Consider the following 25,872-nt stretch of genomic DNA (forward strand, 5'->3'; position numbering starts at 1 on the left):
GGGGAGGAAGTGAATGTCCCTAGAGCAAAGCTGGGTAAGACTGAAAATAAAGGGTTGTGCCACATCACTGCATGTGGGGTGATGAGGCAGCCAGGAGTGCAGCTCTGTGAGAAGAGGCACCAGGAAGAGAGCAGGTGCTGTACACATAACCAGGGAATGTGTGCATCTGCAGACAGAGGTATGGACAACAGCACATGTGTGGGAGTGAATGAATGTTCTCCAGACTTTCAGGGAAGGTCATTCCCTTCAGTAAGTTTTTAACAGTGCCAGGGATGACAGCAGAGACAGGTAATTGAAATCTGTCAAGCACCCACGTTTTCCAAAGAGTTGAAAGCTCAATTTCCAGCACAGGAGCACTCTGGTTTCCTAAAGAGCTTGTATCTCCTTTAGGCATCTACATGATGTTACCTATTCAACACACACCACGTGCATATCGGTCTCATTCAATTTGGAAGGTTGCAGGCAGATTTCCCAAAGAGGTCTGAGCTCCTGCATTAAAGACAGCTCTTCAACAGCCGTGCAAACTGTCCAAAAGCAAAGACACAAACTGCACAAGGCTTGGTCTGGGGAGGGGAAAAAAAAAAAAACCTCTGGTGAAGCAACCTCCCACCCAAGGGACCGTGCTGTGACCAAAGCATGCACGTCACTGGTGGCTTCTGATGACACTCAGCCTGTTGATGTTCATCCCATGGAGCACACCAGGCATGGACATTCCACATGCTCTTGAGAGCATGTGTAAAGTTTTAAACACACAGATGTTCCCACTGAGCTCCAAACAGCACCAGTGGGATACTCCCAGGCTTAAGTACTTTGGTGAAATTAGGCCACAAAACGTCAGCCTCTTGCTGAACTGAGGTAGGCAGGAACTCAACACAACAGATTGCTTTGCTCAGCACGTAGGTCGAGAGCACTGGCATTGCGGTGACAGCAGCTGGTGAGCTGTGGAAATGCCTCCTGTGTTACTTATCCAGCACCTCTCCTACTCCCAGTCCATTAACCCAGGCTTGCTGGACTCACTTCTGAAGTTCCAAAACTAAGCAGCAGTTATAAAACCACTAGCACGTAAATAAACATATCTCCCCCCTAGGATCAGCATTTCCTACGTCAGAGATGCAACAGTCAGCCTTGGATGATTGATAGGTGTCATGTGTCATATCTTATGAGACAGGCTGAAAGAATTGGGGCTGTTCAGCCTGGAGAGGAGAAGGCTCCAGGGAGAACTTATAGCTGCATTTTAGTATCTGAAGGGAAGCTACAGGCAGGCTGGGGAAGGATTGTTTAGAAGGGCTTGTAGTGATAGAACACAGGACAATGGTTTGAAACTGGAGCAGGGCAGATTTAGGTTAGACATAAGGAGGAAGTTATTCACTGGGAGAGTGGTGAAATACTGCAACAGGCTGCCCAGGGACATAGTTGAGGCCCCTTCCCTGGAGACATTCAAGAACAGACTTGACATGACCCTAGGCAGCCTGATCTGATTGGAGGTGCCCCTGCTCTCTGCAGGGGTGTTGGACAAGATGGCCTTTGAGGGTCCCTTCCAACTCAATGCAATCTGTGGATCTGTGAAAGGAGCATGCTGTACCACTGGGGAGCCAGGAATTGCCTTCAGTCCATTTCTAGGCCTTTTATGACCATACTTATTGACTCTGTGGCAATCAGCACTTATATGTAGATAGTGGCCTCAGGCTGTCTAAAAATCACTTGTGGCACACCCTCTTTCTCCCTGTGGCCTGTGGAATAGGAGGCTTCTCACACTTACAGAAATACAACTGCATTTTCTACTGCTTGCAAATAACTGCACTAGGCAACAAAATATCCCACTGGGATCAAAGGGAGAGGACATGATGCTGAACTTTCATTTCCAGATCTACATCATCTGGCAAGTCATTAGGGCAGTGTCAGCTGAAGGGATTTTGCACAACTGAACACTTGCACAACCAGACACTTCCACAACTCAACAATGCTGGTACTCTATTACAGACAAGACCCTGAACTCTCAGTATGAAAACCATCTGGATTAAATTAAAAATACCTTGGAGGTAAGTATGATCAGTAGTAACAATAATATGGTTTATAACCTTACTGTTTCAAGAGGATGTATTTCAAGGATCCATCTTTTTTTCTGTACAGGGCATTACACAATAACACAGAAAGCAGACAGTACTGGGCATCACGCTGGGCACTGTCTGGCTGCAATCATGGAATCATTTTGGTTGGAAAAGACCTTTAAGATTGAGTCCAACTGTCGACCTGACACCACCATGGTCACTATACCATGTAGACATGGCATTTTGGGACACACTTCTTGAACACCTCCAGGGATGGTGACTCCACCACCTCCCTGGCCAGCCTGTTCCAATGCCTGACCACTCTTGCAGTGAAGAAAATTTTCCTGATATTCAATCTAAACCACCCCTGGCACAACCTGAAGCCATTTCCTCTTGTCCTGTCACCAGTTACTTGGGAGAAGAGACCAACAGCCACCTTAGTACCATCTCATTCCAGGTAGTTAAAGGGAGCAATATGGTTTTCCCTCAGCCTCTTCCTCTCCAAAATTGCATCCCAGCATGCAGGAGCACCCACAGGGTCTGCCCGTGCCATGTGTGAGGCTCCAGGAAGGACATCTCTGGATTGCACGATGACAAAGGCAACAAGGCTTTGCTGGCAGCAGTTTACACACACAGAGCAACACTGGCAGGCTACTGCACAGACAGTAACAGAGCCAGCTACACTAATATGTCCCTGCTCACTGTTTGGAAGCTGCAGCACCAGCCTTGCCCTGAGTAGTTTCCTAACTAGTTCAGTACAGACACTGATGTAACTTTGCTGTTCCCCTCAGTCTGCATGGAGTCTGAAAGAGTAGCTCTGAGAGAAATGTGAGCTGCACAGCTGATACTACAAATCTGCTTTCCCTGAAATCTGGGGGGAAATGGCAAACAGTTTGCCTCACCATTTCACTGCTAATAATGTAACCAAAAAGTTTTAGACAATGTGATTGTGGAATACTTTTGGTTGAAGTAGCAGCTAAAAGAGATGCAGTGTGGACAAGGTTCCTCCAAGCCATTGTTAGCTGTGGGACTTGAAGAAGAAATTGAAGCTCTACACATTTGCTTAACAGCCCTGCCCCACCTCCTCTCCAGAAGACATCGCAAGGGTTCAAGCCACCAAAAACCTGTCCTGTGGAAGATTCTCAAGATCCTGAAGCACCAACTCCCAGATCCTTGTGTCCAAGTGTCTGCTTCTCCTCTAGCAACCTCTTGCATTAGGGAGGCATGAGAAAAATCACTGCATAATAGAAGTCTGGAGCAACATAAAATGCTATGCATTTTCTATCAGAATGACTGCATGCACAAAACAAGTCTTTTAACAGCATAACAGGCCATGATTTAAATTAGACCTTAACTGCAATGTGACTGGGACACATTTTGCTGGTGCAGGCATAGGCCAGATGAGAACAGTGCCATTTATTTTCCTTTTTGTAAGAATTCAGACTTGTTTCCAAAGTTAGAGCTCTAAGCAAGACAGGAGATTTTGAGGAACAATGGTGTTGGAGTTACTCCTTGGAGCTAGTCCAGCTCCAGAGGTGATGCAACACAGAGCAAGAAGACATAAAAATACTAACGAGGATGCATGTAAAATCTTAAAAGGAAGAGGTGCAGACAAGCATCATTCTGCTATTAGCTTTCCCCCTGTGCTCTGCAGGGTGGTTAGCATCAAAGTCCACCATTTTTCTCTGTGGTCTGCAGTGTGCCAGCATGCTGCCAAACAATTTTTGAGAATTCCCTGCTCCTCAGTAGTTAAATTTTGTTCTTTGCAGTTTTCAGATTTCTGACAGAACTGCTGGTGACAGTTGTAATAATATTCTCTAAAATGTTGTGGTGGTGATTCTTTGAATGCCTTTGTGGTTTGCTGTCCAGAGTTATAATAACCTATGTTTGCCCAGATATGTGTTCTCAACTTGGAAGCACTGGAGCTAGCATTTAGTCTTCTGCCTGGGTGACTGCACGTGTGTGGAGGGTGTGTGCTTGAACATATAAGCAAGTCTCTCTCTCCAAGTATTTTTCAGGTGCTTCCTGGTCCCTGGGATGCACATTTTTAGGTTCACATCTCTGGGGAAGTGGATGACTTGAGGTTTATTCCTAAGAGCAGAATCCCCTGATGGGGATCATAGGTGGTTTCTCAGCCTCCTTTTAGTTTTGTGTATTTCTCTATCAGTTATCTTCTTCCTTAATCATTTTGTTTTAGAAACAATCATGGAGGGGATAGAGGAGAGGAAGAAAAACAACACAGCTCTGTGATTGTATAACAAGGCTGAAACCAGCATAGCTATGGTGAGATTAGTTTTGATAAGAGAGTTTACTTCAGATGCCAGTCATGCTTTGTTCATCTCTAGGAGTTTAATCTGAGATCCTCAGAAGGATGAGACACAAACAGCCAGCTTGCATTAACTTTTTCTGGTCTTAGGGCTAGGTGTATATGTCCTTAGTGAAAACAGCTGAGTGAAACTGTGAGAACCAGGCTTGTGAGATACAGATTGAAATCATGTATGTCTGTATGAGGCACTGATTTCAACTAGAACTACGTGCAACTTTGGAAAGAGAACTCTAAGCAAAACTGAAAAGATCCCAAAACCACTCATACTCAGTCATCAAGGACCTCCTTCAGAGTCATACAATAATAGAATCATAGAATGGTCTGGGCTGGAAGGGACCTCCAAATGTTGTCTATTCCAATCCTCTCCTGCAGTAAGCAGGGACATCCTCCACCAGATCAAGTTGCCCAGAGCCCTGTCAAGCCTCACCTCCAAGGATGGGACCTCAACCACCTCCCTGGGCAACCCGTTCCAGTATTCCACTACCCTTCTGGTAAAGAGCTTGTTCCTAACATCCAATCTAAATCTCCTTTAATTTCAAACCATAGCCCCTCGTCCCTCCCCAGCCTTCTTGCACCCCCCTTCAGCTACTGGAAGGCCACTATTAGGTCTCCCTGTAGCTTTCTCTTCTCCAGACTGAACAACCCCAGCTCCCTCAGCCTGTCCTCATAGCAGAGGTGTTCCAGCCCCCTGATGATTTTTTTGTGGCCCTTCTCTGGGCCCACTCCTCCAGGTCCATGTCCTTTTTGTGTCAAGGACACCTGAGCCAGCCACAGTAGTCCAGGTGAGGTCTCACCAGAGCAGAGTGAAGGAGCAGAATCACCTCTCTCAATCTGCTAGCCACACTTCTTTCGATGCAGCCTATGGCACAATTTGCCTTCTGGGCTGCATAAAACCTTCATATATACTTGTTTCCATGGAGGAAATGACAGAGAGTAAGAGAGAGATGGGAAATTCTGGACTTAGTTTTATAGAAAGGAAGATATCTCCCCAAAATACTTCACAAGTTGCTGAACTAGACTCTGGTAGTGAATAGATGCTATAAAAGACAAGGTCTCTATTCTGTACCATGAAGTATCTCCTACATATATTTCTTAGAAATTGGATCCCAGTTAGATGAAATATTGAAAAGAGTCAGAGCTAGAGGAGCTGAATTTCATTTGAGATGAAAATCCTTTGTGGTTTGGCTGCACACAAACAGTGCTATACCCCACTGAAAGGTTGGCTTTTGAAATGAATTCATGTTCTACATGAAGGAGAAGCTGAGCATCCCCTCAGTACTGCCTGTCCCAGTTCATCCTTGCACCAATACCACACACCATTTACCAAGACTGAAGAATTGTGATATTATGCATTGCACTCCACATGTAGACTCTCAGGCCAGTGAAAGTCCCAAAACCCTCAAATGAAATCCTGCAGAGAGCTCACGTCTATTTTAACCATTAGTGTTCCAGTATTTCTTAATCTCTAACTGAAGAAGTACACCTAAATAGAACTCTAGGTTTTGTGGATGGTAGCATATTGGAATGCTAAAGAGCAAAATTGTCCTTAGGAGTTTAAGATCCTCATCAGAGACCCCAAAATATTGCAACTGAAGAGCTAAGCACAATTTACATGGAGCAGCCATGCATAAGATCTTTTTCCAAAACCCGAATTCTCTTTACTGATGCAAATTGTGTTTTGCCTCTTACCTTTTTCACACCTCCTGCGCCTCTCCCCCAGCTCCTTCCTCCAAAGGGGTTATCATCCTCTGGTAGCTGTAAATAGCCATCTATGAGTTGTGCTCTGTCCTTTGTTGTCTCTCTTCCTGACCAAGGATGGCCACTCTCATCCTTTCTGGGGCCAAACAAGCCTCAATAGCACAGCAGGTGCCTCCAGGCTGAGGTTGGTTTCCTGAGCTACTCTGCTAATGTTTTCTGATCATACTTCCTAACGCCATGCTTGGTGCCTTCTTCCAGGCTATGCTCCTCTCCAAACTGTGGCCCTCATGCAGAGTTGCAAAAAAAGCTGTTCTCAGGTGTTGAAATTTCTGACCAGCTGATGGGGCCTTGACTTGGACCAACAAGGCATGTTGAAATTCATCTAAACTCTGAACCTCCCAAGTACTGCTTCCCTCTCTGGCAACCATCCTAACACTTGTTTTCTTCTTCAGCTCCATTTTTATTGTTTTCCATGCTTCCCTGGCATCTCAGTTCCTTCCTTCCAGCTGCTGAGCTCTTTCTGCTTCTCTCTTCCCGGTTCACTTCACTGTCCTTCCCATTGGTTTCCCACCTGCTCTGGACTGAGCACTAAACCGGTGGGCAAATGAGAAACACCTGAGCTGGGGGCGAGTTGCACGATCCCTGGTGGGTGGACACCTGATCCACGGTGAGTGGCACTGGATCATATTTATCCCCTCCCCTTTCCGCCTTCTATATATATGGAGAGCAACTTTCTCCTTCCTTTCCTTGGCCTTCCCCTTGCTGCTTGAGGGAGCTGTCTGCTGTTGGTGACCCCGTGGCAGGTCTGCTCTATACGGCCAGACTTGCTACCCGGTGTGGGGGCCTGCATCCAAAGAGAATCCATCTCAATCCAGATAATCCACTGCCATCCGACCTGGTTTTGCATCTATGTCTGTATGTACTCCTTTCTCTAATATCTCGGTAACCTTTCCTTCCATTTTTACTTTTTGTTAAAATCACTTTTTAAGCTTCCAAGTCATGCATGTCTTTCCTTTAGTTGCCTACCCCTTTGTCTTCTCCTGCCTAACTTTCCCACAAGGGGAGAAGAAGGGGAGCTCTATGTTCTGTTACCGTGGCTTTTGGCTCCAGTCCCTGCACTGGCTATCCCTCCCTTGCTGCCCGTTGCTACCCCATCACAGAACCACAGAATAGATCTGCTTGGAAGAGACCTCAAAGATCACCCAGTCCAACCCTCAACCCAGCACTGAAGGGTCAACACTAAACCACGTCCCTAAGCACCAGGTCCACACACTGCTTGAACACCTCCAGGGATGGTGACTCCATCACTGCCCTGGGCAGACCATTCCGATGCTTGAGAATCCTTTCAGTGAAGAAATATTTCCTAATATCCAGCATAAGCCTCCCCTGGTGCAGCTTGTAACCATTTCCTCTATTCTTGTTGCTTGCCATCAAGGAGAAGAGTCTGACCCCTCCTGCCTCCAACCTCCCTTCAGGTAGTTGTAGCGAGCAATGAGGTCTCCCCTCAGCTTTCTCTTTTCCAGACCGAACATCCCCAGCTCCCTCAGATGTTCCTCATAGGCCATGTGCTCCAGGCCCTTCACCAGCCTTGTTGCCCTTCTCTGGACATGTTCCAGCACCTCAATATCCTTCCATCCCAAAACTACACAGATGGTAAGTTTGGTCCCTGCACACAGCCAAGAGGGTGAAAGGAAAAATCTGGTTTGCTTGTATAAACTCATTCTTCCCAAGCTGAGATTTCAGTGACACTCCAACAATGTACATTTTCACCTCACTTTCCATGGGTTTGATAGTGAAAGAGTAAAATTGGAAGCTATCACCAGAATTTAGAGCCTGCTTCAGGAAAGAGTTAAACGTGAGGGTCATGGGACTCTGAAACCATGGAACACTCAAACAGGGTGCCCAGGGAGGTATCACAGTATCAGAGTATATTAGAGGTTGGAAGGGACCTCCAGAGATCATCAGGTCCAACCCCCCTGCCAGAGCAGGATCACCTAGGGTAGTCCACACAGGAATGCATCCAGGTGGGTTTTGAAAGTCTCCAGAGAAGGAGACTCCACAACCTCTCTGGGCAGCCTGTTCCAGTGCTCTGTCACCCTCACTGTAAAGAAGTTTCTCCTCATGTTGAAGTGAAATCTTCTATGTTCAAGTTTGAACCTGTTGTTCCTTGTCTTATCACTGTGCACCACTGAAAAGAGCCTGGCCCCCTCCACTTGACACCCACCCCTCAGATATTTATACACACTGATCGTATCTCCTCTCAGTCTTCTAAACAACCCCAGGGCTCTCAGTCTCTCTTCACAGGGGAGATGCTCAAGTCCCCTAATCATCCTTGTGGCTCTCCTTTGGACTCTCTCCAGCAGGTCTCTGTCTCTCTTGAACTGGGGAGCCCAAAACTGGACACAGTATTCCAGGTGTGGTCTCACCAGGGCAGAGTAGAGAGGTAGAAGAATTTCCCTAGACCTGCTGGGCACAGCCTTCTTGATGCATCCATGGATACAACTGGCTCTCTGGAGACATTCAAGGTCAGGGTTGATGAGGCTCTGGGCAACCTGATCCAGTTGGGGATGTCCCTCCCTCTAAAGATCCTTTCCAACCCCGTTCATTCTATGATGTTATTCTATGTGTTGGAATCCTTTTATACTCGAGAAACATACAAGGGTTCTAGGCACTGTGTACATCCTGTGTGTTCTGTGTTTGGGATGTGGTCTGCCTGAATATATTCATGCAACTACAAGCTCTCTTAGGCCAGTTTGTTTATATTCCTCCCAGTGTTTCCTTCAGTTTAAGCCTCGAGTGCTGTTGAAAAGGAAGCTTCTGTTCTGGAAAGATAAACTATACATAAAAGGGTTCCAGACAAACAGAGGAAAATTTTAAAAGAGAGCTTAGTAGCAGTGTCTTTTTTTTTTCTTTTTAAGAATTAAAGAATTATGATTTCTATACATATCTATATAACTGCATATAACCTTTCAAACACAAATTTGCCCTTCTTTTCTCCTTCTATTTCTCTTAACACCAATGATTTTTCACAGTGGAAGGATACATTGAATAAAATAAAACTTTACTTCTTATATTAAACAAAATAAAAGGAAATTCAAAATGTTGCTTCACAGTCTAATGCTAATAAACCACTGTAAGAAAACTATTGGTAAGATCCTTGTGACACTTCTGTGACAGAAAGCAGATTTAACCACAGCCTCACAATATCACAGAATGTTAGGGGCTGGGAGGGACCTCAAAAATCATCCAGTCCAACCCCCCTTCCAGAGCAGGATCACCTAGAGCAGATCACACAGGAATGCATCCAGGCAGGTTTTGAGTATCTCCAGAGAGGGAGACTCCACAACCTGCCTGAGCAGCCTGTTCCAGTGTTCCACCACCCTGTGAAAAAATTTTCCTCATGTTTCCCTGGAACTTCCTGTGTCTCAATTTCCACCCATTGCCCCTTGTCCTGTCATTGGGCATCACCAAGAAGAGCCTGACTCCATCCTCTTGGCACTCAACTCAATACCTCAACACATCAGTTTTTCCTCTATCTGTTGCTTCAGAACATCCATAGCTGCTCAGAATCTTCTATCATCTTAACAGTCACTCCTTTGATATCACAGCACATTTTACTTCTTTGTGTAACAAAGAAGAAGGTAGGTGAGTCATTGTTCTGAGGAACTAATGCAAACAAACTAGTGCCTTCATGCCAGTGTAAATGCAAATTACCCCCAGGAGAGAAAAACCCAGTCACTTCTTGGGAATTGCTTCAGCTCAAGGAAGAGCTGGTGGCAATATTGCACAGCTTTGTGTTAGCCAAGAAAGGCCAGAAAGAGATTCCTTCAGCACGCTGACACTGTGCTTCTCATCCTTGGCGCTACCTGAGACCAGCTTTCTTCTGAGAAAGAGACATGGTTACAGGAAGCAATATTGTTCATTGTCAACTAAACTTTCAGCTGGCCCTAGATCCACTCTCAGGTGTGCTGAAGAAAAGGGTTGCTAACAGTTTGGGGGCTAAGCTGAGGTCAGGAAAACTGTGATCCAGTTCATGGCCCTGCTGGGCTGTGTGATTCAAACCAAACGATTTAGTCTCTGCCTCCTGCAGCTCTGAAGCATCTGTGAAATAAGTCATCTCCTGACAACCTGGAGAGATAACAGGAACACATGAAAGTTTGTGGTGGGTCCAGCAGGGACCACTGACAACATAATTAGCTGCTGGAAGGGCAAGCAGCAAAGCTGTTTGATGTCACAGAATCATGGAAGACATCCATCTGGAAGAGACCTCCAAAGCTCATTCAGTCCAACTTTCAACCCAGCACTGAAGGGTCAACACTAAACCATGATCCTTAAGCACCAGGTCCACACACTGCTTAACCACCTCCAGGGATGGTGACTCCACCACTACCCTGGGCAGACCATTCCAGTACTTAATAACCCTTTCAATGAAGAAATACTTCCTAATGTGAAGCCTAAACCTAGACAAAGACATCTAGGCATGTCTGAAAGAAGAGCAAAGGAAGCAATGTGATAAGTTGGACTTGATGATCTCAAAGGTCTTTTCCAATCCGGGCGATTCTGTGACTCTGTGATCTTCAGTTTAATGGCAGTTTCCCTGCTGAGGGACTGTGTGACAAGTCTGAAGTTGTAAGATCAGTTTCAGGTCCAAATATAACACCAACTGTAGTGCCAGAGTGTGTAACCACTATCATTTTGGATCACACCACATCGATCTCCCACCTGCCACCTTCCAAAATCTTTCCCAGCATTTCAACCCTCTGCAATTAAGTAATGAGAACGATGCACCTTAAAGAGCCAATATGGACTTAAAAAAAATCAGCAGATCAAAGCAGAATCTAGGACAATAAATAACATTTTCCCTCTTTAAAATATTATTCCGGGAAACTGCATGGCTCAGGGGATTGGTATTGGGATACGGAGCCTTTCATCGCTGGTCCAAACATGACCCAAGTCAGTAGTGACCAAAAAAATGGTTACTGTTTGGCAGATGCTTTGTGGCCTAGAGTATTTGAAATGAGTTGATGGTCTTCATCCAGCTCCCACTGGACAACGATCCACATCACAGAAACCACCACCACAATTGGCACCCTTGTTGGCAGCCTTAGCAGGTTGGCCAAGGATTAAATAAGTACAGAGACTGAGCCACCCTCTTATGCCTAGCTAGAGGTTGTCCCTTCTAGGTCATGGATGAGACACAAGGATGGGGTGGAGTGGGGAAGCTCACACACCCTCTGCTTGTGCTGTGCTGGTTTTGTGGGTAAAGAGAGGAATTCGTTTACCAGGGCTGTGATTCAGGCACCCTTCATAAGCAGCATTTTCATGTCCATGTGTTCGAGCAGGAATCTTAAAAGGAGTCAGAAATGAAGAGGATTTCAGAGTCTGTTCTCTCAAAAAAATGAGGCAAATGGTTCATTTATGGGGAAATCATCAGACCCAGGGTACTTAACAACAGGGCTGCGTTGAAGAAAATGCACACAAGCAACCTGCAAAGCAGCTCTGCTTTGAGAAACATTCCTTTTGCTGTGCTATGTTGTCAGTCATCACTTTAATTATCTCACAAGATGTCATAAAGTGAACATAATCTGTGCCAGGTACTGTCAAAGAGCTCAAGCAGATTTCTAATTAAATGTACAGTGGCAACTATCGGGTAAGCAAAGATCTGATACACTCCAAAAAAAAAAAAAAAAAAAAGTTCAATGTGAAGAAAACCAGGACTTTTGTTAGCCCTCAAAGTGGTTTTCATTTTTGGAGAGGTAAAGCACAGCAGTCCCTTTTTTAAATAAACAGCACTGTGCTAACAAAACACTGTGAGATAAATCCTGCATTTATTCAAGTAACAGCTGGATGGACCCCAGATTTAAACTTCACTTTTAATCAAGGCAGCAACTAGGCTGGCTGCAGGAAGGGCAAAGAACTCAAGTTTTGCACATGCTTTCCTATGAGAAGGCACAGGAGATCTTTCCCCCTCTTGCAGCCCAAGCAGGTGACACTGGAAGAGGAACCACAGCACACAGGCAGGAGAAGCTGCCCAAAAGTCAGACAGACCTTGAGAGCATTTGAGGCCAATTCTGTCCTGTTTCGTTTTATACCTCTTACAGTATTGTAGCAGATAGGACAGTGGCAGCTCTGCCCAAGAAACATGGAATACATTTTGCAGGCAGCTGGAGGCCTCCTTTTCCTATTCACCTATTATCCTTATTCCTGTTAGCAGCCTAGAGGAAACTGGGATAGTTTAGTCCCAAGAAGAAGATGCTTTCTACAACTACCTGAAAGGAGGTTGTAGTGAGGTGGGTGTCAGTCTCTTCTCCCACATAACTAGTGATAGAACGAGAGGAAATGACCTCAAGTTGTGGCAGGGAAGATTTATATTGGATATTAGAAAAAAAAAATCTTTACTGAGTGATCAGGCATTGGAACAGGCTGCCCAGGGGAGTGGTTGAATCACCATCCCTGAAGGTGTTCCAAAAACCATGTAGATGTGGTACTTCAGAACATGATTTAGTGGGCATGATAGCATTGGGTTGCCTTGATCTTAGAGGTCTTTCCAACCTTAATGATTCTGTGATTCTTTGTGATATCCAGAGCACCTCACTCTCTGTTGGACTTTATTACAGCAAGTCCTTTCATAAGAAGGAAGGAACCTGTGTGAGTATCTGATCAGTGTTTTTCACTCCCAGAATCAACACCTAGCTTCCATACCTGTGCAAGGCAGACTGTGAGTGCAATGCATTTGCTGCCTACCAGAAGGAGCAGCCATTTGGTCTTTGCTGCGCTATGGCCCTCATGTGTTTTGAGTTTTTCAAGCACTCCTTGCAAAATGGAAATCCCACGAAGTGAAAGTGGCAAACTCAAAAGGTTCCTTGCCTGTGACATGTGAAACAGAGTGCCTTGTTTCATGTGGGTTTGTTTGCACTGGAATTACTGATGAAATTAAGCAGGTCTTCGTGAAGGGAAGGTTTAAGTTCAGAAATAAGCAGCGAGCAAAGCAGTGAGATGTAGGATCTCTTCCCTGTTAGCTGCAGGAACAGCACTGTGCATTGCCTGACCCTGGATGTCCACATGCTCCTGCCATGCCAACACATGTCAGATGTGAAGAGCACCCTAATAGGTGCTTGACCTAAACTGAACAAATTTCCTAATTGCAGTAAGACAGCACTTGAGGGTGTGGTTACCACAGAAAATCACACCCATGGACAGATTAGGAGCACCTGGCTGCACCTCATGCCTCCTAACGTCCCAGGGGCATGATTATCTCATCAGGTGCCACCTGCCAAGTCTTGTTGCTGAGGAGCTGGCTTTGGCACACTGCATAGCTGGGGTGGGGCGAGGAGCACACAGGGGCAGGCACACATGTTTTTCTCAAGTGCATTCCTTAGAAGTGAGTATTTACACCAAGACCATGCCTTGCTTCTGCACAGAAGCACATCTGTGCTTGGGGGTTACAAAGGAACCAGCTGCTGTTTCCACTGTCCAGCACCCTCACCTCCTCCGCACAGCTTGCATTCTGTGTTACTGATCAATGGATATCCCTCAACGTGCCACTCTCCAGACACAACTTTTCCAGAGACTCAGGTTTTCAAAACGTTTTGCCCTTCTTCTCCCAAAAGAGGACAAAGCCAAGGTGAGACCTGGGCTTTATGACTGTTCACAAAGTGCTCTGACCATGAAAACAGCGTGCTTACTTCAAAGTAGATAGCATGTGTCCAGGTGAGGTTACGCTGTGCACGCTGCCTCTGCACGCCTTCTCATCTCTGCTCTTTCATCCCCAGTTAAAGGTGTAAAACCTAACCTCCACACAGCAATTAGTGGATCATGGCCCAGAAAGAGAAACCAGACCAAACCTCTGCCTCTGCCAGGGCTGTTGAGCTGCTCTGGAGCACTGAAGATCATAAAACAAAAGACAAAGCTCTGAGCCCAGAGGTAAGTTGCTCTTGGTGGAAAGAATCTGTCTGAGCAATGAACTTTCAGGCATTAGACTAATCCAGAGTCTGATGACCTTTAGGTCACAGTGCAAGAACTTCCTCTTGAATACATCTTCTACAACATAACCAGAGTGATATTAACAACAATAACCTGACCTTATCCATCCCCTCAGAAGCACCTACCCTGGGCAGAGCTCCCCAGAAGCAGAGAAGGGAGAAGAACAAAAGACTCCAGGAAGTCTACTAAAGATGTGCCAATCTAATTATCATGGGCAGCGCTCAGGTACTGTGCTGAGAGGTGCCAATAAAAGAAAACAACCCAAAACTGTAAAGCTAGATGATGTACCCTTTAGGCCATGGGAGTGGAGAAGAAGGAATTTACTATGAATCAGATGAAGCCATATTTGTTTGCACTCCTACTCTTAGCCCTTTTGATAACATCAAAGTCCACTGGATTTGAAGCTGTGATCCAAAGCAGTAGGGAACAGACTTAAGCCCTGTTCTTTGGTCCTTGCTCACTGTGCTGTACAGCAGCACTGTTCTCCATCCAGCAAAATCCTCCTCTCCTTTAAGGCTCAGCACGACAGGTCAGATTCAGAAATGTTCCCCTTCCTCTTCGTTCCCCATGAGTTTCTCACCCTGAGTCACTGGACTACAATACAATTTTAATGTGGAAAGTTCTGTGGGTACGTTTTGTTTTCTTTTAACTTCAGAAAAGAAAAGGTACAACCAGAGGGGGAAAAAAACAGTGTCTCATGGTTGAGAGGACTCTTTTAACCAAGGAGTCACATGGCTTCCTGGCCAGCAGCCAAAGAAGTCATGAGAGATGCTGCCATTCCCCTCAGCACTCCCTTAACCATGTCCTGCCTGCTACCCAGCCTGCCTCCTCACACCCTGAGGCCAGCAGCTCTCCTCAGCCAAGATGTGCTCTGTTGTGCCCATGGTGGCTATCTGGCTGCCATGGAAGGAGGAGGCAAGCGGCGCTTTTCCTCCTGCCCTCTGCCCAGGGCCACGCTGGCCACGGTGGTGACGCAGAAAACAGTGATGCCATGTTTCAGACAAGATGCAATCATGCCCTCTGCGCTGCTTGTGGTTGGAAAAGAGTTACTGAAAGTAATGACATGGCACTTACACCACCTTCCCCACTTTCAAAGTGCTGTGGCAGCTCTCGCTTTCCTGCCCCTCCCCTCCCTCCAAGCCATGCCAGCGTTGTTGTTGCCTTATTAAAGCCGTGGGAAACTGAGGCAGGCAGAAGTCAGGATACTGCTATTCAGCATCTCAGGCATCACTCCAGTCTCAACCTGGCATGTGTTTACCACAGAGCAAATCCCACCATGGAAAAGCATAGTCTTTATCCAGATGCACTTGGGCTTTTTCAGACGCTTCCTTGACTTGCTGCCAGGGATGTTAGGACCAGAGCTGGTCCTGCATGTCCGTACAGCTCTGCTGGGCAACTGCATAGCAGCTGCTGCATTCCACCCCAGCAGTAAGTGAAATGATCCTTACCCAGTTCACTTGAATACTGGGAGGAATCATTCACTTATGATCCCTGAAGGAAAGAAACTATTACTCAATAGCAGACACATTTCATAATTATCTCTCACTTCAGCCAGATTAGGAAGGTGGCAATGGTATGGAGGCCCAGCACTGCAGCACCTAAATACACCTTCAATTGTTTTCCAGGCCCTTCTTGCAAGTAGACATTGGTTTATATCTTCCTAGATTGTGCTTATTCCCACCTTTGAAAGCTGGACTGCCTCACAATTCCTTGCACATAACAAGCAAGCACTGTGCTCTTTTCCAAGTGCTTCTCCCCTCATAAAAAAATAAATAATGTTTTGGTTTTGTGTCAGAGACCAGGATGATTCTTTCAATAAACCGTAGAACTGATTGGAGGTTTTGTCTGAGGTGGCCTCCTGTTAATATTGCTTTTGTTGTGTGTTCTTAGGAAATATGGCCACATTCCCTTTAAATTGTGTAATATGGCAGCCTATGCCAAGGCTGTACTCAAATGGATTCTGGAAGAAAATGGTTTGTACTGACTTTTGGCTTGGTTATCCTCTCACTCGCACCAGGATCAGTCCATTGACTGCAGCAGAGTTGCTCCTGCTTTACTAACTTGCTAAGCTGTGGACACAGCCCCAGGGGCCAGGAACCTTGGGCCTTCAGGGTTGAAAAGACAAGATACAAGAGCTTCCCAAAATGCTGCACGGATCTATGGCAATGACCAAGACATTATATTAGAGCCTTCCAAAATGCTACACAGGTCTATAGCAATGACCAAGACAAGGTACAAGAGCTTCCCAAAATGCTGCAGAGATCTATGGCAATGACCATGCAGAAGAAAATGGTTTTGAATGCCTTTGTTGAACGTTCCAGGTATGTGCTGGTGGAAGGTTCAACTCATGAGTTTTGCACCACAAATCTGCCAGGCAAGTTCCTGGAGCTCAATCAGTTTTGAAGGTGGTTTCACTGGTTATCAACAAGGTGGCTCTACCTCACATCAACAACTTGGGACATGTAGTACAGTGACCAGTGGATGTGGTGCTACTTCACAGGGGAACATTCTTCTGCCATATGTCAAACCTCTGAGGCTAGCTTTTGCCTTCTGTTACACACTTATACTGAATATCATTTTTATTATTATTTATATCTTAGAATCTCAGAGTGAAATCTGACCTTGGACAAAGAGCTGGAACAAAGACTATGTCACCATGATGCTTAAAGTGGGAATTTTTGCATAAACTTGAATTGTCTGCTTCTACAAGGGAATTCTGATCCACAAGCATCAGCTGAAAAGGAAATCAATGTTCAAAACTGTAACTATGACATGGGTACAAGTTTATGCACTATGAAAACTACTTCCAGAAAAAGCTACAATAGCTCTTTACCTGAGCCTGCTTTCCTAAAGAAGATATGATTTGATGTAAATTAATTAATAGGGGATAATTATCTTGCTGTCAGTTCCTGGTGGAAGAAATTTTTTTTTTTTTTTTGCAATGAGAACAACTATTTCACCTTAACTACCTTAATTTTAGACAAGCTGCCTGTACCCTATTATAACAGAACTAGGCAACTAACTTTCAGCTCCATTGCACCATCAAGAAAACTGCCTTTGAGGAAGAAAGCCCAAGAGGGAAGCATGGAAAAGACAACTTTCATCTGAAGGTTTGTCCTAAAAACATTTGGACAGTAACAGAAAAGAGAATTCATGGGAATATATTACATATGGACAGAAAAACCTACTGAGAAAGTAGCCTAAGGCTCTGTAGGTAGAAGTTCTTCACATTTGCTTTAGCTGAAGTATTTGCAATGCTCTTTTTGCATGTATTGTAGCAAAAGCAATTACACGGGAATTGTCTTGACAAGAAGTAGTCAGCAAGTCCAATGCAGCTTTCACAGTGGAGGGAAAATGCTTCCTTTTACCTTTGGGTGAAGATTGAAGGGGCAGTAAAATAGGAGGAGACAATGCTAAATAAACCTTAGAGGACTGAAAGACATTCTCCAGGAACCTGCCTTCCTTGGGTTGTCTTCCAGAGCACTCCTGTGCATGAGCTCCAGGTCTTTCTTAGCCTCCCAACTAATTCCAAGCTCACAAACCTGCAGTTTTCATTGCCAGGTTTGTTCAGCTCATTGCCAGGGTATTGGCATGTGCTCGGCACAATCTCCCAACCCAAGAGTCATGAAGATTTTGGCTTTTATGCATAAATATTTTGATCATGGTCCTGAGGTCTAGAGGCTTGGATAGTTCCCAGAGAACTCTTCCATGCAGAGTGCTACTGTAAGCTGTATAAGTTATAGACCTGGGGTAATGCTGTACAGGCAGGCAGTGAAGCATCAAAGAGGAAAGACCAAAAATAATTAGAAGAATCAAGCAGGCTGACCTGGAGTTGCAAAAGCCATCTGTCAAGTAGTTAGCAGGTAGTGGTGGTTTGCTAGCACTCATGAAAATCATTGGTGAGAGTCCACTGAGGGCAAAACAGTATGCCAAGGTTACAGGGTGAAGAAATCTGGCTTGCAACATTCTGTAAGGCAGTGTCAGCACGCCTGCAGAGCTCCTTTGATCTACAGCTGGTTCCAGCTCTCTGTTGTTTGCGGTGGCTGGGGAGGACTAGAAGGATAAATTCTTTCATATCTTCATCAGTGATATAGACAGTGGGATCAAGTGCCCCCTCAGCAAGTTTGCAGGTGACACCAAGCTGGGCTGAGTGCCAGAGTGACAGGATGCCATCCAGAGAGACCTGGACAAGCTGAGGAAGTGAGCCAAGTACAAAGCCCTGCACCTTGGTTGAAACAATCCTCATTATCAGCGTAGGTGGGAAGACAATGTCAGAGAGAAGTAGCCCTGCAGAAAAGAACTTGGGAGCATTGATGGACTCCTCCACACAGGAGCCAGCAGGGTGCGCTTGCAGCCCAGAAGGCCAATGGCATCCTGGGCTGTATCAAAAGCAGTGTGGCCAGCAGGGCAAGAGAAGTGATTCTGCCGCTCTGCTCTTCTCTGGTGAGACCTCACCTGGAGTACTGTGTCCAGATCTGTGGCTCCCACCACAAGAAGGACATTGACCTGATGGAGCGGGTCCAGAGGAGGCCACAAAAATGATCAGAGGGATAGAGCACCTCTTCTGTGAAAGCTGTGAGGGAATTAAGGTTGTTCAGCTTGGAGAAGAGAAGTCTCTGGGGAGACCTAATAGCAGCTTTCCAGTACCTGAAGGAGCCGACAGGAAAACTGTGGAGGGACTATTTACAAGGGCATGTAGCAATAGAACAAGGGTGATGGTTTTCAACTACAGAAGGGTAGATTTAGATTAGATGTTATGAAGAAGTTCTTTATATGAGTGTGGTGGAACACTGGAACAGGTTGCCCAGGGAGGTAGTGGAAGCCCCATCACTGAAGACACTCAAGGTCAGGCTTGATGGCACTCTGAGTAACCTGATCTAGTTGGGGATGTCCCTATCATCTGCAGGGGGTTTAGACTAGATGACTTCTAGAGGTCCCTTCCAACCCGTTCTTTGACTCTATAACTCTGTCATTAGGAGGGTCAGGAATTTCACTGAGAGCATTTTAGTCCAAATGACATGGCCCCATTCACTGAGGAAAGGCTTGGCCCCATTCTCCCTTCAGCACACTGCATTGTCAGGTAGAGGTGGTGTGTTTTCCCCACCACACAAAGTGTGCTTGTCATTCTGACAGTGTAAGTGCTGCCCACATCATTCAGCTCTTTACCACCTCCTTCAGAAGACTGTCTCCTGAGGGATTAGCTTTGTGTTCTGTCTAATGTGCAAGCACATCTGCATTTCATCTTACCTACCCATCTGAATATTGCATGGAGCTTTACACCCACTCAGTATATCATCTTAGTAATGCAACGTATCACAGAATCACAGAAACATTCAGGTTGGAAAAGAACCTCAGGATCACCAAGTCCAACCCAATAACCCTACTCTGCAAGGTTCATCCCGAAACCATATTCCCAAGCACCACATCCAAATGACCTTTAAACACATCCAGTGTTGGTAACTCAACCACCTCCCTGGGCAGCTCATTCCAATGTCTGATCACTATTGCTGTGAAAAAGTTTTTCCTACTGTCCAGTCTAAACCTACCCAGATGCAGCTTGAGGCTGTTCCCTCTTGTGTTCTATCACTGATTACCTGTGAGAAGAGACCAGCACCAGCCTCTCCACAACATCCTTTCAGGTACTAGTAGAGAGCAATGAGGTTTCCCCTCAGCCTCCTCTTTCCAAACTAAACAGCCCCAGCTCCTTCAGTCACTCCTCATAAGATTTGTTCTCTAGGCCCTTCCCCAGCTTCCTTGCCCTCCTCTGCACTTCCTCCAGCACCTTCACATCTCTCTTGTATTGAGGTATCCCAAACTGGACACAATACTCAAGGTGTGGCCTCACCAGAGCTGAGTACAAGTAGTGTTAAGAATTCCAAGCTGTGATCTTACCAGTTCTGGATGCTGACACCTTTCCTTATAATTACTTAAATCATTCCTTTCTCTTTTTCTTTTTTTTTTTTTTCCAATTTTAAGGCATACTAGACATGTAATTCTCAGAACCTGCTTGCCACAAAAGATTGAGAGAGTTGCTTCTATCCAAATGCATTTGGATTCAAAGGTATTCAGAACTTGAGTGCTTGGCCTAGACTGTGTCAGGTAGATGAGTGGTCAGTCACAGATTTACTAGATCTCTTCAGTTTTAGACAAGGAATTTTATTCTGGGTTTCTGACAGAAATGGTGGCCTTTGTGTTCTAGAGCTTCCAAGAAGTCATATCACAATCAGACTCCTTTGTGTGACTGCTTCACTACATGGAAATAACCCATACCAGACAGGTAAGTCAAGTTCATGGTGATAATAGCAGCCCAGCATGAAAATATTCTTTATGTTTCTTGTTTCTGCTCAGCTAAAGCCTTAGCTTTAGGTGATCCTAAAAACAGTTGATACCTTTTGGTGGTTCACCTGTTCTGCCTGTACAAAGCCAACACATTTCAGGGGGACAATAAAGTTGATGTCCTGTTCCAAATCATCTTGTAGATGACTATGATTACAGTGCCATGTAGAAGGAGTATCTCAGGATCTCAACAGAGCTCTCCTTGGGCATGGGACATCACACAAATTGAGGTCAAGAGAATATGCTTGCCTTAAATAGGACACAGTTTCAGTTATAAGATGAACAAGGTGCAAAAGTAGGGAAATGATGGGTTTACACCACAGTCCTGTAACTGAGCCAGGGACTATTCTATTCCCATACCAGTCAGTTGTATTGCTGATCTAATCAGGATGGAAAGAGTGGGTCAGCCTGTGTCACTCAGACTGGTGTCATCTAACATGAAAGCATCAGTCATGCTGGTTAATACGAACGGTGATGCCATGCCCACCATTCCCTTGAAGGCTCTGCACCACAGAGTAGGTTGGTCATTCCCTGCTGTAGCTCACTCCCACACTGCACAGATTAAGAGACAAACTTCAGGGACTGTCCCCAGAAGTCCTAATCTTTAAGGATTAGGCATGAATACTTTCCTGTAGGCATATGAAAAATGTGTTCCTTCTGACCCGCTTCCCACGAGCATGGAGAAGTCCTGGTGTAAAGGATGGGGAATTGTAAGGACATGGGGGCGTCAGCAGAACTGAGGCAAAACATACAGAGAATATTTCTCCCTCTACTTTTTCCAACCAGCTGGTAATATCTACTCACTAACATAAATTATTTGCTGTATTAAAGTGTTAGGACATGTAGCTGCCTTGAAGATTTATGCTGCTATTGCTACATACACACACTCCCTCTTACAAGTTATTCCCAATTGCTTTGTAGCAAATAACTAAATTAACTCTATGTAGCAGCAGATAATCCCTGAAATAAGCTTCTTAAGAACCGACTCTCATGTTGCTGGTGAACGCATCCAGCCCTAAGGAAGATGAACAGTGAAAGGAGTACACAAATGGAAAGTTAGTCTAGCACCATCTTCTTTAGAAGAAGCTAAATATATGTGTGTATCCAGACACACAGGCAGAGAGTATTCTAGACAAACCTGGGGCTTAGACACTTACACTAATTACATTGATATTATTAAATGTCAGGTTTATACTTTAAATATATAATTGGATTACCAAAATATGTCCAGAACATTTAAATGCGTCAATCATTCTACTACCAGCTCCTCTAGCTGAAGTCAGTTTTCCTCCTCCAAAAGTCAGACACTAATTACTTCTGGTTGTAAAAATGTTAACAGAGTCTCAGAGGGCTGAAGGTTAGTAGGAAAGCATGCCAAGGAAGATTACTTTATCGAATAGCAGTCTTACAATATAGAAATGGATTTTATAAAGGGGTTGGCTCTTTAAACTGATTTTGAATGTAGTCTACAACGACTTCATTTTCTTCACAGCAACTGCACACAAAACACTGAGGTCTCAGTGCTTCTTTCAATCTGAAAATGGAATTTCATTCCATCATTGCCTTTTTGACTCTGAAAAACCCAATTCCTTACAATGGAGTTTTTGCTTTGAGGCTTCTCTAGCAGAATAACCAAGTTGCATCATGTGTGTCCCTCCAACTCACACAGGAGAGAGGCAGAATGTAGACACCCTCTGCTCATCCACTACATTTTGCTACCGGTGGTTTCATCTTTATCCCTGAAGGACCAGCAACTCCGAAACCTAAGAGTTGTTCCCATAGCCAAAAGATGATAGATATCTCGGGCAAAATTAACATAACCATTGACAGTCCATGAGAACTCACTAAACAGCAGCTTGGGAAGCATCCTCCCCTCCAGAGCGTGAGGGTAGCAGGAACAGACATCAGAAGATAATGCTCGAACAGGCTCTACTATGCTTTAATCTTCAAAAGCTACCATTAGTAAGCCAGAGAAGTATATTTACCCACAAGATAAACACCGCAAGTTCGCTAGTCTACTCTCCATTAAGCACCGAAATAACTCCTCTTTCTTTTGACTTTCAAACGGGAGCGAGGGCGAAGCATCGCAGCATACCCGACTCTCCCCGCTCACTCGGGGCGAACGAGGGGGACCCAGCTGAGATGCAGCAAGACTGGCACGGAGTAGGCGGTGGGGAGCGGGGGTGGGATAGGGGGAAGGGCCGCTCAGCTTTTCCCCCGACTCTGGAGTGATGGATGGAGGGAGGTGCGCGTTGGTTTGGGGCTCCCCTTTGTTGGGTTTCACCTCCTGATCCCTTTCCCTTCTGCTCTGCTGGACTGCAATAGTCAGCTCGGCTCCGGCTCCGCGGGTCCGGCTCCCAGTGACCTGCCGCTGAGGGGATGAACTGGGGATGGCACAGGGAAAGGCGAGGGAGCATTATTTATCCGCAACGACTTCTCATTGTGGCGGGGCAGAGCTGAAAAGATCCCCAAGCAGTTCACTCTAAATAAAGCAGGCATTGCTTCCCTTGTATTTCCCCTCAGCAGTCGCCTTAGTATTATTATTATACTTCCATAGCTTTTGCTTTCGGACCTTATAATTATGTCACACAGCAAGGGAAACCACCAGCATCCCAGCATCTGGTGTGCGGTTTAAAACTTTTGTTTCAAGATTTGAACTATTTATAGAAGGAAAACTTTGTAGGATAGTAATTTCCTACGGTTTTGAGAAAAATATGGCTACGCTTATATTAAAAGGGTGTATTTATTTATTTATTATGACTCCTTCCTCCTGTTGTTTTGGAGGGGTTTTGGTTTTGGTTTTTGTTTTGGGTTGTTTTGTTTGAGGTTTGTTTTGTTTAAAAAAAAAAAAAAAGGGTAAGCATTACAATTTTTATTTGTATTTTTTTACAAGCTATTGGTCACCTACCAGCAGACACATTCTGCCTGTGAATAGAAACAGGCAGCTCTGGCTATTTGGTTTAATCAATAACGTCCAACAGAACTAAAACTAATGTGTTTCCCTAAAACAAGCGCCTTAAGAAATTGGTAGCCAACCCATGTACGTTTCATTAAGAATTAAGACTGCAGAAATAGGCGTTCGGTTTCTTTTTATGGGTGCGTTTGTTCCCACTTTTCTTCCAAAGGGATGGGTTATACTTTTCTGTAGCCCACAGAAGATGCACACACACACAGAAGATCAGATACACACGTGAGTGTTTGTGTGCATGTGTTCCCCTGCATGTATACAGAGAAAAGATAAATGTGCAGATACATAAAATCCACACAGAGTTCGCTGGTAGGAGCTCAAATTTAGCACCTACCGGGGTGCAAAAAGGTCGGATCTCGGCAGAGGGGTGGCAGAGAAAGGAAATCCCTTCGGCCCCTGCAGCCGAAATACGAGACTGAGGATACCGAGGTAGGTTTTCCCCACCGCAAACCGAGCCGAGCCCCCGCTCCGAACCCCAACTGTCCGCAACTTCCCGGAGCTCTCCCGGGACCAATCCTAGCGTCCCGACACGGAAGGGCACACCGTACCCTGGGACTATGTTGGGGGAAGCTGAGGCAGGGTTCTGAAGGAAGGAAGCAAGAAGGGTCTCGATTTTAAACTGCATCCACCGGCCCGGGGGAACCTGCCACCGCCTGCACCCCCCTGTCCCCACGGCCGCTCGAAAGTGTGGCCAAGTAGAAACCCTTGACAGAAGCCCCGGCAGCCCAGTCAGGCCCAGCACCATTCGGCACGGCGGCTGGCCGGTTCGGAGACCCCGGCCCACCACCCGCGACCCCCTAACGCTGAGCCCGGCGGGGATGGAGACCTGTCAGGGGACCTGCAGAAGCACGACGGCGGATAGTCTCTCCACAGCCCACAAGGACTAGCCCAGCCGCTACTTATCCACTGCAACGTTAGATACAGATATAGATATTAAAAAAAAAAAAAAGGAGAGAGAGAGAGAGAGACCGAAACTTCTTGCAGTCCCACCCACCGACTCTCATTTCCCCCACCCCTACCTCCACCCCCTTCCTCACAAGGAAAAGGTCCTGGAGCCAGCTTTAACTGCGGGACTGGAGATCCCTTCGGAGCAAAAGCAGCATGGCTAGCAAGCACCTCCGCGGCCCGGGGACTCTTCCCGGGGCTGCGAGGCAGGGCGCTCGCCGCCGGCTGAAGCAACACCCAACCACCCGCCCGGCTCGCCGGAATCTCCGCGCAGAAACACACTTGCCCCGACGAGCGCGAAGCGATGCCCATCTCCGGTTTGGCAGGAGGAGGAGTCGGGGTCGGAGTCCCCAGGGAAGACGCCGGCCGCTCCATGACCAACCGCCCTCCAAGGTGCGCCGCCCCCGCTGCGGGCACGTCGGGCCTCGGCCTCGCCGGTGGAGAAGCCCCAGGTTTACCTGGCAATGTGTACCTTCACCCTGGCCAGGCTCCTAGCAGCAGCGAAAGCACCACCGCCACCAGCACAGTACCTCCGCCGCCACAACAACCATCATCCTCACCACCACACACTGCATGGAGCAGCCGCCCGTACTATTTTCTCCCGGCTCCCTCTCCCTGCATTGCGCAGCAATGCCCCTGCATAGCTGTTGGCGGGGTCGTTTCAAACAGGGTTTTTTAAAAGAATAAATAAATAAATAAATAAATAAATAAATAAATAAATAAATAAATAAATCTAGATCACTTACAGGTAACTCCCACTGGTAAGGATGAGGAAAATCTGAGGGTAATACACTGAGAGTAACACACTGCGAGATGAAAAAAGGATCATGGCTGAATTCCGTTTACACTCTTGGAGTTCTCTTCCTTGGTTATTCCTCTCTGGGCCCCCCCGGTGGTAATTCCCCACCCTTTTTGGTGTCAGCTGTGGCTTGAATCTGAGTTGGAATCCAGTCCCTTGGGCTTGGGGGGGCTTTGTCTGTTTGTTTGTTTGTTTGTTTTGTTGTGCCTAGTATTCCCCTGGTGCTAATGCTGCTCCCTGTGCAGAGTATGTGCTGCTGCTGCTGCTCTCGCTGCTGCTGCTGCCTCTGGGCTCCTGCCTGTCATGTCTCAGTGGTTGGAAGTTGTTACAGTGGGTTCTCGTGTTGGAATGAGGATGGTTTAAGGGATTTGGATGGCAGAAAGTGCCTCTCTCTCTCTCTCTCTCCCTCTCTCTGTAACTCTCCTGAGACTCGGGGCTGCCATTGGGCAGTCAGTCACTTGCAATCCGCCTACTTTTTTCTCTCCTCTCTCTCTCTCTCTTTTTTTTTTTTTTAAGGGGAGAATGACAATGGAGAGACACTGATCTAGCCCGGGTTGCAATCAATCCGCGCTCCATGGCTGAGCCCTCTCGGTACGCCAGCTCTCTTCACCCGCTTCACGGGACGTTCCCAAAGCTCTTCCCCGCCGCTCAGCGGGCTGCGGGCGGCTGACTCCCCGCGTCTGGCGTGGGCACCCTTTCAGCTCGCCCTGGGAGAGATCCCAAAGAAGCTGGCAGCTCCCAGCTCCGCTTTCGGTTAATTGCTTTATTA

General features: G+C 46.1%; 1 protein-coding gene across 2 annotated transcripts in view; it reads right to left on the reverse strand.

The window, feature by feature from the left end:
* WNT7B (Wnt family member 7B) overlaps positions 1-25,872 on the reverse strand; it is a 114,648-nt gene that overhangs the window by 82,329 nt on the left and 6,447 nt on the right. Inside the window, exon 1 of one of the 2 annotated variants that reach the window (XM_054399375.1) lies at positions 25,051-25,133. The exons of the other annotated variant lie outside the window; for it this stretch is intronic. Coding sequence (XP_054255350.1) covers positions 25,051-25,133 — 83 coding nt within the window. Of the gene's footprint in view, positions 1-25,050; positions 25,134-25,872 lie in introns of those variants that run through there. 2 annotated transcript variants of the gene reach the window in all.

The sequence above is a fragment of the Indicator indicator genome, chromosome 3 (assembly GCF_027791375.1).
Source record: "Indicator indicator isolate 239-I01 chromosome 3, UM_Iind_1.1, whole genome shotgun sequence".
Lineage (NCBI taxonomy): Eukaryota > Metazoa > Chordata > Aves > Piciformes > Indicatoridae > Indicator > Indicator indicator.